Here is an 11,125-nt window from a genome sequence, read left to right on the forward strand (position 1 = left end):
AAAACTGATTGCCATTGCATTGCAGAAAACTTATGTACTTGCATAAATATAATCAGTGGCGTATAGGTATGCGCGTATTTACAACTTATTTCTGGGGGGAGTGAAAAGTTTATTACGTTATAATATATTTGCATGTATAAATATAATCAAATTACAATATGAAATAAAGCTTTTTGTTCTTATTTGCTAAAAAATCAATCCTTTGAGGGGTTGGACCCCCTCCCTTTCCCGGTAAATACGCCACTGAATATAATATATATTAATATGATAATATTATCTATTTATTATACATATTTATTATTTTGTATTAAATATTATAATGTCCAGAAACCGTTTCGTATGACGTATTACATTTAGTGCCCCAACTAAGTTAGTTAATCATGTAGTGCCCTACCCAGCCAGCGTGGCTTGTTATCACCATTTTATAACCAAACCAATGGTAACAACAGAACTGTTGGTGATTACACGTTTCATATTATTCATAATATTATTTACATTACACACATTTACTCAGCTGTTTTACAAGTGAAATTGATTACGTGAACACTAAACAGTAAACGTGAATACGTGATAAATACAAAAGTGAATGAGAATTGATGAAATAGTTTTTATGGTTTGCGCCAGTCTCGTCTGTGATGAAATATTATTAAATTTGTAAATTTTTGTTTTTTGTTATTTGTAATTTTATTAAAAATGTTGGACCTTTTTACAATATTCAGCAAAGGCGGCATCGTTCTTTGGTGTTTCCAAAGCACCAGTCAAATTAGCCAGTTTTTCATTCCCTCAGTGAATTCGTTGATCAAAACTGTTATTCTTCAGGTAAATAATATTCTTGTCACATACTGTTAGATATGTTATGTATGTTTCACTTAGTTAATTTATCAGAAAATTGAAAAAATACATAGAAAACTATAAAATATTACCTATTTATGTTTAATAGATAAAATTTGTTAAAGATTGACATTATTTTAATTATTTTCAATTATTAATTAAAATAATTATAATAATAAAACATTTTATAAGATGCGATAATATTTAAATCATTTTCATGTTTTGTCATGCTCGAAAACTTAAATTTTAAAGATTAGTGCCTACATTTTAATTATTTATTTCTGTACTTGACAGCAATTAAAAAAAAAAAAAAAATTCAATAATAAAGTAATAAACATTTATAATAGCAAATAGCAAGCAATTGAATTGTAAAAATATACATATCATCAAATCAAAACATTGTGTGGTTTAATTCTTAAGATTTATCTTATACTTCACTTGGACCAAAAATTTAGGAAACAAAGAGTCCAAATTAATTATACTCATGGTTCTTTGGATATGGTTTTATGTTTTATAATTATCTTTTCAGTTTATTTGAAATATTGTAGTAAAATATATATATTTATTTCAGGAAAGGACAAGTAGTAACAACAATTATGAACAAGATTCTCTTTCATTGAAATATAGATTAGACAATGAGTTTGACCTGGTATTTGTGATAGCATTTCAAAAAATATTACAACTGTCTTATGTAGACAAATTTCTGGACGATATACAATTGGAATTTAGGGATAAGTATAAAAATGACTTAGCCCGAAAAAACTATTTTATGGTAAGGTTGTATTGTGTATTTTTTAATATAAATATTAATAATTTAATTTCATCTTAGGAATTTGAATTCAGTAAAAATTTTAAAGAAGTTCTTAAATCTGCTGAAGAATGGGGTAGGGCTCAAGCCTGTATTCCAAAGCAGATGCGTACATTCAATGAGTCTACAAAATCAAAAAAAACTGTAGCATCTATGATTGAACGAAAAGGCGATGATAAAGAAAATAAAAAAAATAGTAAGTTGAATCTTTTTACTATATATATTATTGAAAGAAAATAGTTACTAAATCAAGAAAATAATAAATATTTGAATTATTAATATCTAGTAAAAATGATTGAAACTCAAAAAAATGACAAAGAAGTTAACCATAACGGTGTTTCATTTAACGAGGAAGACTTAATCACTCAAAACCGATTAAAAATGGCTCAAAAAATGGGTGCTATAAATTCTAATAAACTAAAAAAAAATAAAGAGTAAGTGTTTAAAAAAATTTGTCTTTTCTTTCACATTTTAGAAATTAATAGTAACCAACATATTTAATTTAGGAAAGTGCCAAAACCTTCTCCTAAAGCAACTAAGCAACCGCGTACATGGCCATTAGGCGGAGCAGCAAAGGATATAAGCTCTTTAGATTATACAAAAGATAAGCCAAATAACAATGCAGACACTCCTATTGAAATCGAAACAAATAATGAAGTAAATAAATGTTTATCAATGTTTAATTAAATTTTATTTCATTGTCATCTATATAGTATATTCCATTTAAGTTAAGATTAAACCGTTCAGCTTACCATTAGTCATTGTGTTGGCGTATTTCCACCACTAAACAGCCCCTTATGCAAGCATTCTAAAAATACCAATATTGAAATATTGACACTTTCAGTAGGGGCTGTCTAATAGTAGAGATTTGTGAATACTTGAGTTATGATTGACTGAACAGTCCAATCTTAATTAACTGGAGTAATAGTTGTATTTAAAGTTTAAGCTATACATTTTACAATTTTAAGAAAATATCTATATAAACATTATTATTAGATTGTTGGACAAATGGTTGGAGGAATAAAAGACATAGAAATTGATAGCGAGAGTGAAGAAGAAGAATCTGATGAAAAATTTGAAACAGCTGCTGAACGTAAGAGGAAAAACGATAGCAAAAAAAGTGTATTCTCCATGTTCAAGTAAATAATTGATTTTCAATATTTTTGTGAATGTATTAAAACCGAAATCTAATTATTTTTTTAGAGGTTTAGTTGGAAGAAAAAATTTGACTGCTGCTGATATGGATCCAGTATTGGAAAAACTTAAAGAACATTTAGTTGCAAAAAATGTAGCTATTGAAATAGCTACTAAACTTTGTGACTCTGTTTCCTCTAAACTTGAAGGAAAGGTAAAATTATTATTTTTTACTGAAAAATTGAAATATGATCTTAAATATTTTTAAAATTAAAATTTATTTTTTATAGGTTCTTGGTTCATTTGAATCTGTGGCATCAACAGTAAAGAATACTATGATCGAATCTCTAGTACAAATATTGTCACCAAAACGTAGGATTGATATTTTACGTGATGCAATGATGGCTAAAAAGAATGATAAGCCTTATGTTATGGCATTTTGTGGAGTTAATGGTGTTGGAAAATCTACAAATCTTGCAAAAGTATGGGCTGAATAAAATTTCTTATTTGGTTCTTTTTTTAACTTAAAATAAGTTACTTATTATTTTGTCATATTTACAGATTTGTTTTTGGTTGATTGAAAATAATCTGAGAGTATTAATCGCAGCTTGTGATACATTTAGAGCAGGTGCTGTTGAACAATTAAGAACTCATACAAAACATTTGAATGCTCTTCATCCGGCAAAAAAACATAATGATCAACAAATGGTACAATTGTATGAAAAAGGATATGGTTAGTATTTAACATGAACTTTATTATGTACGTTTAATAACACTGTATAATACTGTTTATCCCTTAACTAGTAAGTTTAATATATAATAACTTATATTTATATAAAGTTTAGAAGGTAATTTTATAACAATCTTGAAGTTAGATGAATTACCTTATGTTGAAAACTATTGCCCATCTCTATTTCTTATCGATTTTACTCTAGCATATCAAATGAACACAATTATTGATGATACCAGGTGATTTTTTTTTATCATGAATGAAACACTCATTATTACAAAAACTATTAATATTTTTGAAAGTATTTCTTTTATATAATTTACAGTCAAAATAAAATAACAATAGTTTTTACATATAATTGAAATTCAGATGAGTAGTTATAAGTTATAATATTTAAATTTTAAAGTTAAAGATCAAAGTCAGGGAAGTAGGCTAAAATTTTCCAGGATTCCCTATGATATCACTGCAATATGACTAACAATTTTCAATTTAGAGCTATCTCTTAATACTAAGAAAATTTGGTCATGTCATACGGTATTTGAGTATGATGCTGCTGTTTGTTCACAGTATATTTAATGGCCACAATACAACAAATTGATCTAGTATAAAACAGGTTAATGAGATTTTTAGATTAATGTTTAAATACTGCCCATATAACCCACAATTAGAAGCCTATAAATGAGGTACTTGGTCTTAAAACATTAGCTGTCAGATGCTATGTCTTCAGTCATCGTTTCATTTCAGGATTGATAAAATATGGTCATATTAATGCAACTACTGTATTTATTAGAACAGCTCAGCATCCATATTTCTTGCTATTAATGCTCTTTCTAGTTTTTATCAACCGATAATTTGTTTTACTAGGATTACACCTTTAATTAGGATGATATAATATGTAGCCTAAGAACATTTTAATCATTATACCTAGGCATGGTATTATATTGTTATTTCTTTAATATAAATAATTTAACTATAATATTTTATTTACCTCTATTAAAAGCAAAATAGTTGTTATTTTTAATAAATATCTAGTAAATATATAGTATAAGAAATAAAGTAAATATAAAATAATTATATCACTAATCGTTAAGTTTATGGTGATTACAGGAAAGGATGCAGCTGGAATTGCTATGGAAGCGATAAACCATGCCAAGGAAGCCAAGTATGATATAGTTCTTGTTGACACAGCTGGAAGAATGCAAGATAATGAACCATTAATGCGAGCTTTGACCAAAGTAATTTATTATTTATTGGATATGTTTTAATGCTATGTATATTTGTATATTTTTATGAGGTTTTTAATATTTGTTATATTGATTTTCAGTTGATCAAAGTAAATGAACCTGACATGGTTCTGTTTGTCGGTGAAGCATTGGTTGGCAATGAAGCAGTTGATCAGCTGGTAAAATTCAATCAAGCCTTGGCCGATTATTCATCTTCAGTTACTCCGCACTTGATTGATGGAATTGTGCTCACAAAATTCGACACAATTGATGATAAAGTAAATTAATTTATTTTAATAATGACTAAATAACCATAATGTTATTTCTAATTAGTGTACAGTGTACTAAAAATATAATTACGTTGTAGGTTGGAGCTGCTATTTCAATGACATACATCACAGGTCAGCCAATAGTATTTGTGGGAACTGGACAAACATATACAGATCTCAAGTCACTGAATGCAAAGGCAGTGGTTGCTGCTTTAATGAAATAAAAACATGATTGCTGCACATTACATTTAAACAGTATCTTTAATAACTTGATTGACCTACAATATTTGAACTCCATGTATTTCTTTGTAATCTGGTGATAATTTTTTGGTTTTTTTATTAGTTATTTAATGAATGTACTAAAGTATTTTATGTTTTATTATGTAGGGAATGTTCATCCTACTTAATATGTATGTATTATTTGTTATTTTTCATTCCATTGTATTTTTGGTAATAAAAAAAATGTGGGCACCTATCTATTTGTTTATATATTTTTTTTATTTAAATCTAAATCCCAAAAACGACATATAAAGCACAAAAATCAGTTTTAAGATTCAAATTAATTAACTACTGAGACTTAAAATTCACAAAGTATGTGTTATAAATTATTGCATTGTTAATATATTGTAAAAATCAACAATTTATCATTTACTGCAGAACTACATTTTTTAATTATTCTAATTCTTAAAAATTTGTACACTTTTGAAAAAAATTTAAATATTTTTTATTATCTTTCTCTATTAACATTTTATTCTGTAAAATAAAGGATTACCAAAAGGTTACCTATAATGTTAAAGCATTTTTAATGATCAAAATTAAGTAAATACTAGATGACTAAATTAAAGATATTCAAACTTTTTCATCCCACGGCTCAACAAAGGCTCCTTTGTGTCTTCACAATATTTTTATGGCTCCCACAAAAGAACAACTGCATCCGAATTGTTTAACCAACATTCCAAGCAACATATATTCGAATTGGTTTCCGATATTTTTGGTAGGCGCACACATCAAAATTGGTCTGGAAAAAAGCTTTCTAAAAAGGTGAAGTATAATCTTATACTATTTATAATAAGTTCAACAGTTTCTTCTATTTCGCACATACAAACATCTTTCAATTTATGGATGTATTAAAAGAAGTTCAAATTGAAATATGTAAAATTGCGAAGTACAGAAAAACTACAAAATCTTAAATTTAAAAATAAGGAAATATATACAGGGTGATTCTTTTATCATAAAACACTCATTATTTCATAAAGTATTCATGTTTTTGAAAATATTTCTTTACATAGTTTCAAGTTGTTAAAAAGACTACGTTTTTATTAAAAAATTATATTTTTTTACTTTTTTGAATGGCAACATAGTTTTAATTTCATATCCAAAGCAGAATAATTTTCTGAGTATTTTTATTTATCAAAAAAGTAAAAAACTTAAAAAAATATTTTTAATAAAAACATAGTCTTTTTGGATATTTTTGTATCCAACCATGATCTTTCAACACTATGTGTGCGCACCTGTCAGGGGTCAACATAATTTTCTTAATGATTTTTGATTAACAGTTTCATGAATGAACCCTTCATAACGGTATGAGGGCCACTCATCTGAGTGCAGTGGCGTAATTGTGGGGGGCAAGAGGGGGCACTTGCCCTCCCTGACAATTTTTTGAAAGCTAAAGGTATATATTTTAACCGGGGGAGGGGTGGAAGGGTTTTGATAATAATAAATATATTACATTCATTATACATTGCCCCCCCTAGATTTTTTCCCATTTACGCCACTGTCTGAGTGAATGACGGAACCACCTTCAAATTACCAATAAAGAACTGGGTAGTAATAGGTAGATCCATGATATAATAGGTATCTTAAATCTTTTAAACATCGAATCGGTGCTTATAGTTTACACCAACATTATTGTACTTGGTAGGTACGAAAAAAACAGCTCTATTTATACCTTACCCAATATAGTGATGCGCCTACATAATTCTAGCACTATAAATATAGTTGAACCACTTAAACATTAAGAAACGATTTGAGTAATAACTTCAAAATTAAGTTAATGCAAGAAGAAGACTAGGTACCTAATACTGTAATAGGTTTAGGTAAACCATATTATATATATAGGTACATTAAAACATTAAGTTAGTCGCCAGACAAGATTGGACTGAGTGGACTGATTGGAGTGTGAAGTGACTGTCTACTGGACAAGTGTACAATAATACAATATTATATTTTAAATTACCGTTTTGGCGTTTTCTGCGAAATGAGACACAGCTTTGAATAATATAAATTATTTAAATTACGTATTTATATTTAAATTAAACATGCATATTTAATTTTATTCTTCCATGATAAAATTCCATGTGGTGTGATTTCCTATCAACATTATCAACTTATAAAATTAGCTAAATATTTATGTTCTATCTTTTAAAGATTATTTTATTTGAAAAGAAATTTATATTTTATTTTTTATCTATATTTATTCTATCCTCAATCCTCATTCCTTACGTTTGTACTGTTTGTAGTTTTTCAAATTTTATAATAATAATAATTATAAGTTTATAGTAAAATTTGATTGGAATTATGTCTATTAAAATGTCTGATAATGATTCACTAAATATTGGGTAAATTATATTTAATATATTAAGAACTTATTTTAAAATATTAGCCTTGCCTTTGAAATGACAAACTTGTCAAATAATATATGAAAGTTAATATACATAATTTTATTTTGTATTATAGTAATACTTATAAAGTGGCAAACAATGGTCAACTTATTAAACTAGAATCAAATATTCTTGGTGCACAAACTTTGATCGTAACTGATGATGATGGATCTCTTGAATCTGTTGATGAACAACCTACTGCTGCTGTCATAGAAAACGGAAACGTAACTGGAATTGTTATGAGTAAAACCAACGATACAAACATTACACAATATGAGCTTAGACCAAACAATAATGCTAGTAAGCATTCTAAACACTAAGTATATAGTTCTAAATTTTTAAATGTTGTTCTTGTTTGTAGCTCAGTTTTTTGTTGTACAACCAATTAATGATTTATTTACAACTACAACAACTGTTAAAAGACCTATTGTACCACTCAATAGTGAAGTGTCCAGAAAACGAGTAGATCGTACTGTTGTAACAGTAAGTAATTTAAAATGAATTTAATTTACATAATATTATCATCATTAATTATGTTGAAATAAACATTACTTTTTTTGTATTATTTTAACATCATTTTAAAGCTTATGTTAAATTATAAGCTTTATATTCATATTGTTGATAAATAAACTAAAATACATTTAAAAAATGTATGATAATGTTTAAAGAGGGATGCTAAAAGACGATTGACACACAATGAAGTAGAACGTCGAAGACGTGATAAAATAAACCAATGGATAATGTATATGAGCAAAATTATACCAGATTGTGCTGAAGAAAACAAGACTAATTATGATAACCAGGTAATATTAGGTACTTTTTTATAATGTCTATTTATTAAATAAGTTTTTTTAATGAATGATTATAAGAAAATTAATATATATCAGTCTTGTTTTCATTGTGTGTATAGATAAAGATATTTTTAATATCTCCATTATTGGATTAAAAAAAAATTCTAATAATTTTTTTTAATTATAAGCTTTACTGTATTTGTCAACTTAAATATTTATTATTAGTCTACTTTGGACTTTTTTGAAAATTTTTCTTAATAGTTGAAATCTATTATAATTTTATAATTTAAATTTAGTATTATTCGTTTATTTATTAATTACTTATTTCATTAAAAATTAAAATAATAAATTATAAATTATATTTTCAATTTTGTATTAATAATTCATAATAATTATCATTATTTGTTCTAGAGTAAAGGAGGAATTCTAGCAAAAGCATGCGATTATATTAATGAATTAAAATCAACTAATCAAAGATTGATGGATTGTGTCAAACAAATGGAGGCTGTTAGTAGACATAATGATGAACTAAGGATGGAAAATGAAGAATTAAGAGGAATTTTATCACAACATGGATTATTATCTGAAAGGTAATTGTTAATATTTCAATAATTGTTGACTGAAATTATGTGAGATATTTAAAATATGTATAAGTAAATGATTATTAAGCATAATATATGTTTTAATACAATTGTAATCTAGAGTATTGCCTACTGTATAACATTTTCAGCAAATTTCCAAATTTAGACTGGCACTGGTAAATTATAGGGTATCTAAAATAGTTTGGTAAAACTCTATAATATTATCGTGGTTGAGCATTAGCGAACAAATAAAAGTAAACCCAAGGATAAACAGTATTTAATAGTTAATTTTGGTCTATAGTTCTATATAAATAAGATAAGTAGAAGTTATAAATTAATAAGTATATGCTAAATAATCAAATTACCAAATAAAATACAATGGATGTTAAAATAGTCAAATGATCTACAAATTTTATTTTAAAGATATAATTCTATTTATATACAGTATACTATTCAATATATGATTTTTTAATATTTTAAACTTTTAGTTTTTATCATAAAATATTTATTAGGATTTACCAATTCTTATTTGTAAAAGTCTGAGCTATAATAATTTTTAGGAGTTTGACCAGACTACTTTGAATATTCTAGAATTTATTAAAATCTATTGGTGAAAGCCATCATAACAGCCTACATTTTGCAAAAATTTATATTTTAACCTTAGTAGTTAGTATGACAAATATTATGTATGTAATTACAATTGTATGAATTAATATTGTTATTATGGTTTTAGTTTTGTTTCGAGAGATGGTGATTCTTCGTGAGAATTATTAGAAGTTATAAATTGTGTTAAACTGATTTAAAATTCATCTTTGTTACTATATTTAAAACTTTCATAATACCTAAAAGACCAATGTTTTACTATTTATGTTTAAAATTTTAAATGTTTTCAATAATATTAAAATAAATAAGGGCTATTTAAAATACTAAATATAATATTGTATTATTAATAGCTGACTTATGATTTATTTTATTCAGTCCATAAAAAGTTAGTTAAATCTAACTATAATTTTAGATCAAATACTAAAAACAAAAACATTTTTTAAATAATAAGTAATTTATTATTAATTATTATTATACTTTAGTGACTACCATAAATTGTACTTAACTTCTATAATATATGTAATACAATATTTAACTGTAAATTATTATAGTAAGTTTAGAATATATAAAAGGTGTGTTTGTATTGACCTAAATTTTAAATTTCTGTTTGAAAATTCAGCTTGTTTGGTGACTACTGAACTGAACCTAACTTGAGATGTAGAGTTAAAATTAAACTAAATTAATATCTTAAATAATTCTTTGATCTTGAAAAATTCAATGAAACTAAAATAGTCATTTAAAGATAAATATTGTATGTGAATTTAACTGTTAATTGAAATATAATTTTTATTTTACCTAAATAAAAGCTCAGAATATAATTAAAATCTATTAACAGTCAACAAAACTATGCAAAATAATGCTTTTTTTAATTAAAAATATTCATTATCTGGTTTAATATTTTTTATTTGCAACTCTATAACATTTTTTTTTTATAGAATTTTAGTGATTATAAGAACTTAAAACATTTTTTTATGATATATAAAAAAATGTTATTGAGTGCCTCAATTTGAAAATAGAACATACCTTGTATTTATTTGTTGACTGTTCATAAATCTGTAATTATATTTTATAGTTTAGGTTATTGAAATAATTTTTTTATAAAATCTTCTCTTTATATCATTAAACAATTTCTAAAACTGTATTATTAATAATATATAAACAGTTTTCAGGAACTATTTTTATTAATTATGTATTTTTAATGTATAATAAAAGAAGATTTATATTATTTTAAAATAGTCTTCATATTGTCAAGTATAAAATTTATGTATAAGGGTTATTGTTTTTATTTTTTGTTTATAGTACTAATCTTGGTAAGTTTATTGTTTTGTGTTTTTGTTATGTAGTTTCTAATTATTTATAAGAAAAATGTTGAATGGAATTACATGCGGTTTTTTTTGTAAATATTAATTTATGCGTGGTTATTTTTATTTTATTTTCTTGAATATAAATCAGAATTTAAAAAAATAAAAATTTGTTTTCATTTTGTAAATTTTTA

At 25.3% G+C, this 11,125-nt stretch overlaps 2 protein-coding genes and 1 long non-coding RNA gene across 3 annotated transcripts; 2 read left to right on the plus strand and 1 right to left on the minus strand.

Moving 5' to 3' along the window:
- Positions 1 to 559: 559 nt before the first annotated feature.
- On the plus strand, positions 560 to 5,470 carry LOC132921491 (signal recognition particle receptor subunit alpha homolog). Its single transcript, XM_060984540.1, has 12 exons — positions 560 to 819; positions 1,403 to 1,603; positions 1,661 to 1,835; positions 1,926 to 2,073; positions 2,146 to 2,296; positions 2,636 to 2,778; positions 2,843 to 2,987; positions 3,064 to 3,255; positions 3,335 to 3,506; positions 4,611 to 4,738; positions 4,828 to 5,004; positions 5,094 to 5,470. Exons 1-12 carry the CDS (start codon positions 694 to 696, stop codon positions 5,217 to 5,219), a joined length of 1,884 nt encoding a protein of 627 aa, XP_060840523.1. The 5' UTR covers positions 560 to 693; the 3' UTR covers positions 5,220 to 5,470.
- Positions 5,319 to 7,220, minus strand: LOC132921492 (uncharacterized). The gene is made up of 2 exons (XR_009660894.1): positions 6,949 to 7,220; positions 5,319 to 6,013 (listed from the first exon to the last, which is right to left on the minus strand). It is a non-coding gene; the product is annotated as an uncharacterized LOC132921492 (long non-coding RNA).
- A 203-nt stretch (positions 7,221 to 7,423) lies between these two features.
- On the plus strand, positions 7,424 to 9,984 carry LOC132922713 (upstream stimulatory factor 2). The gene is made up of 6 exons (XM_060986364.1): positions 7,424 to 7,613; positions 7,732 to 7,955; positions 8,017 to 8,138; positions 8,324 to 8,458; positions 8,858 to 9,036; positions 9,761 to 9,984. Exons 1-6 carry the CDS (start codon positions 7,573 to 7,575, stop codon positions 9,789 to 9,791), a joined length of 732 nt encoding a protein of 243 aa, XP_060842347.1. The 5' UTR covers positions 7,424 to 7,572; the 3' UTR covers positions 9,792 to 9,984.
- Positions 9,985 to 11,125: the final 1,141 nt, after the last annotated feature.

The sequence above is a fragment of the Rhopalosiphum padi genome, chromosome 2 (genome assembly GCF_020882245.1).
Source record: "Rhopalosiphum padi isolate XX-2018 chromosome 2, ASM2088224v1, whole genome shotgun sequence".
Taxonomy (NCBI): domain Eukaryota; kingdom Metazoa; phylum Arthropoda; class Insecta; order Hemiptera; family Aphididae; genus Rhopalosiphum; species Rhopalosiphum padi.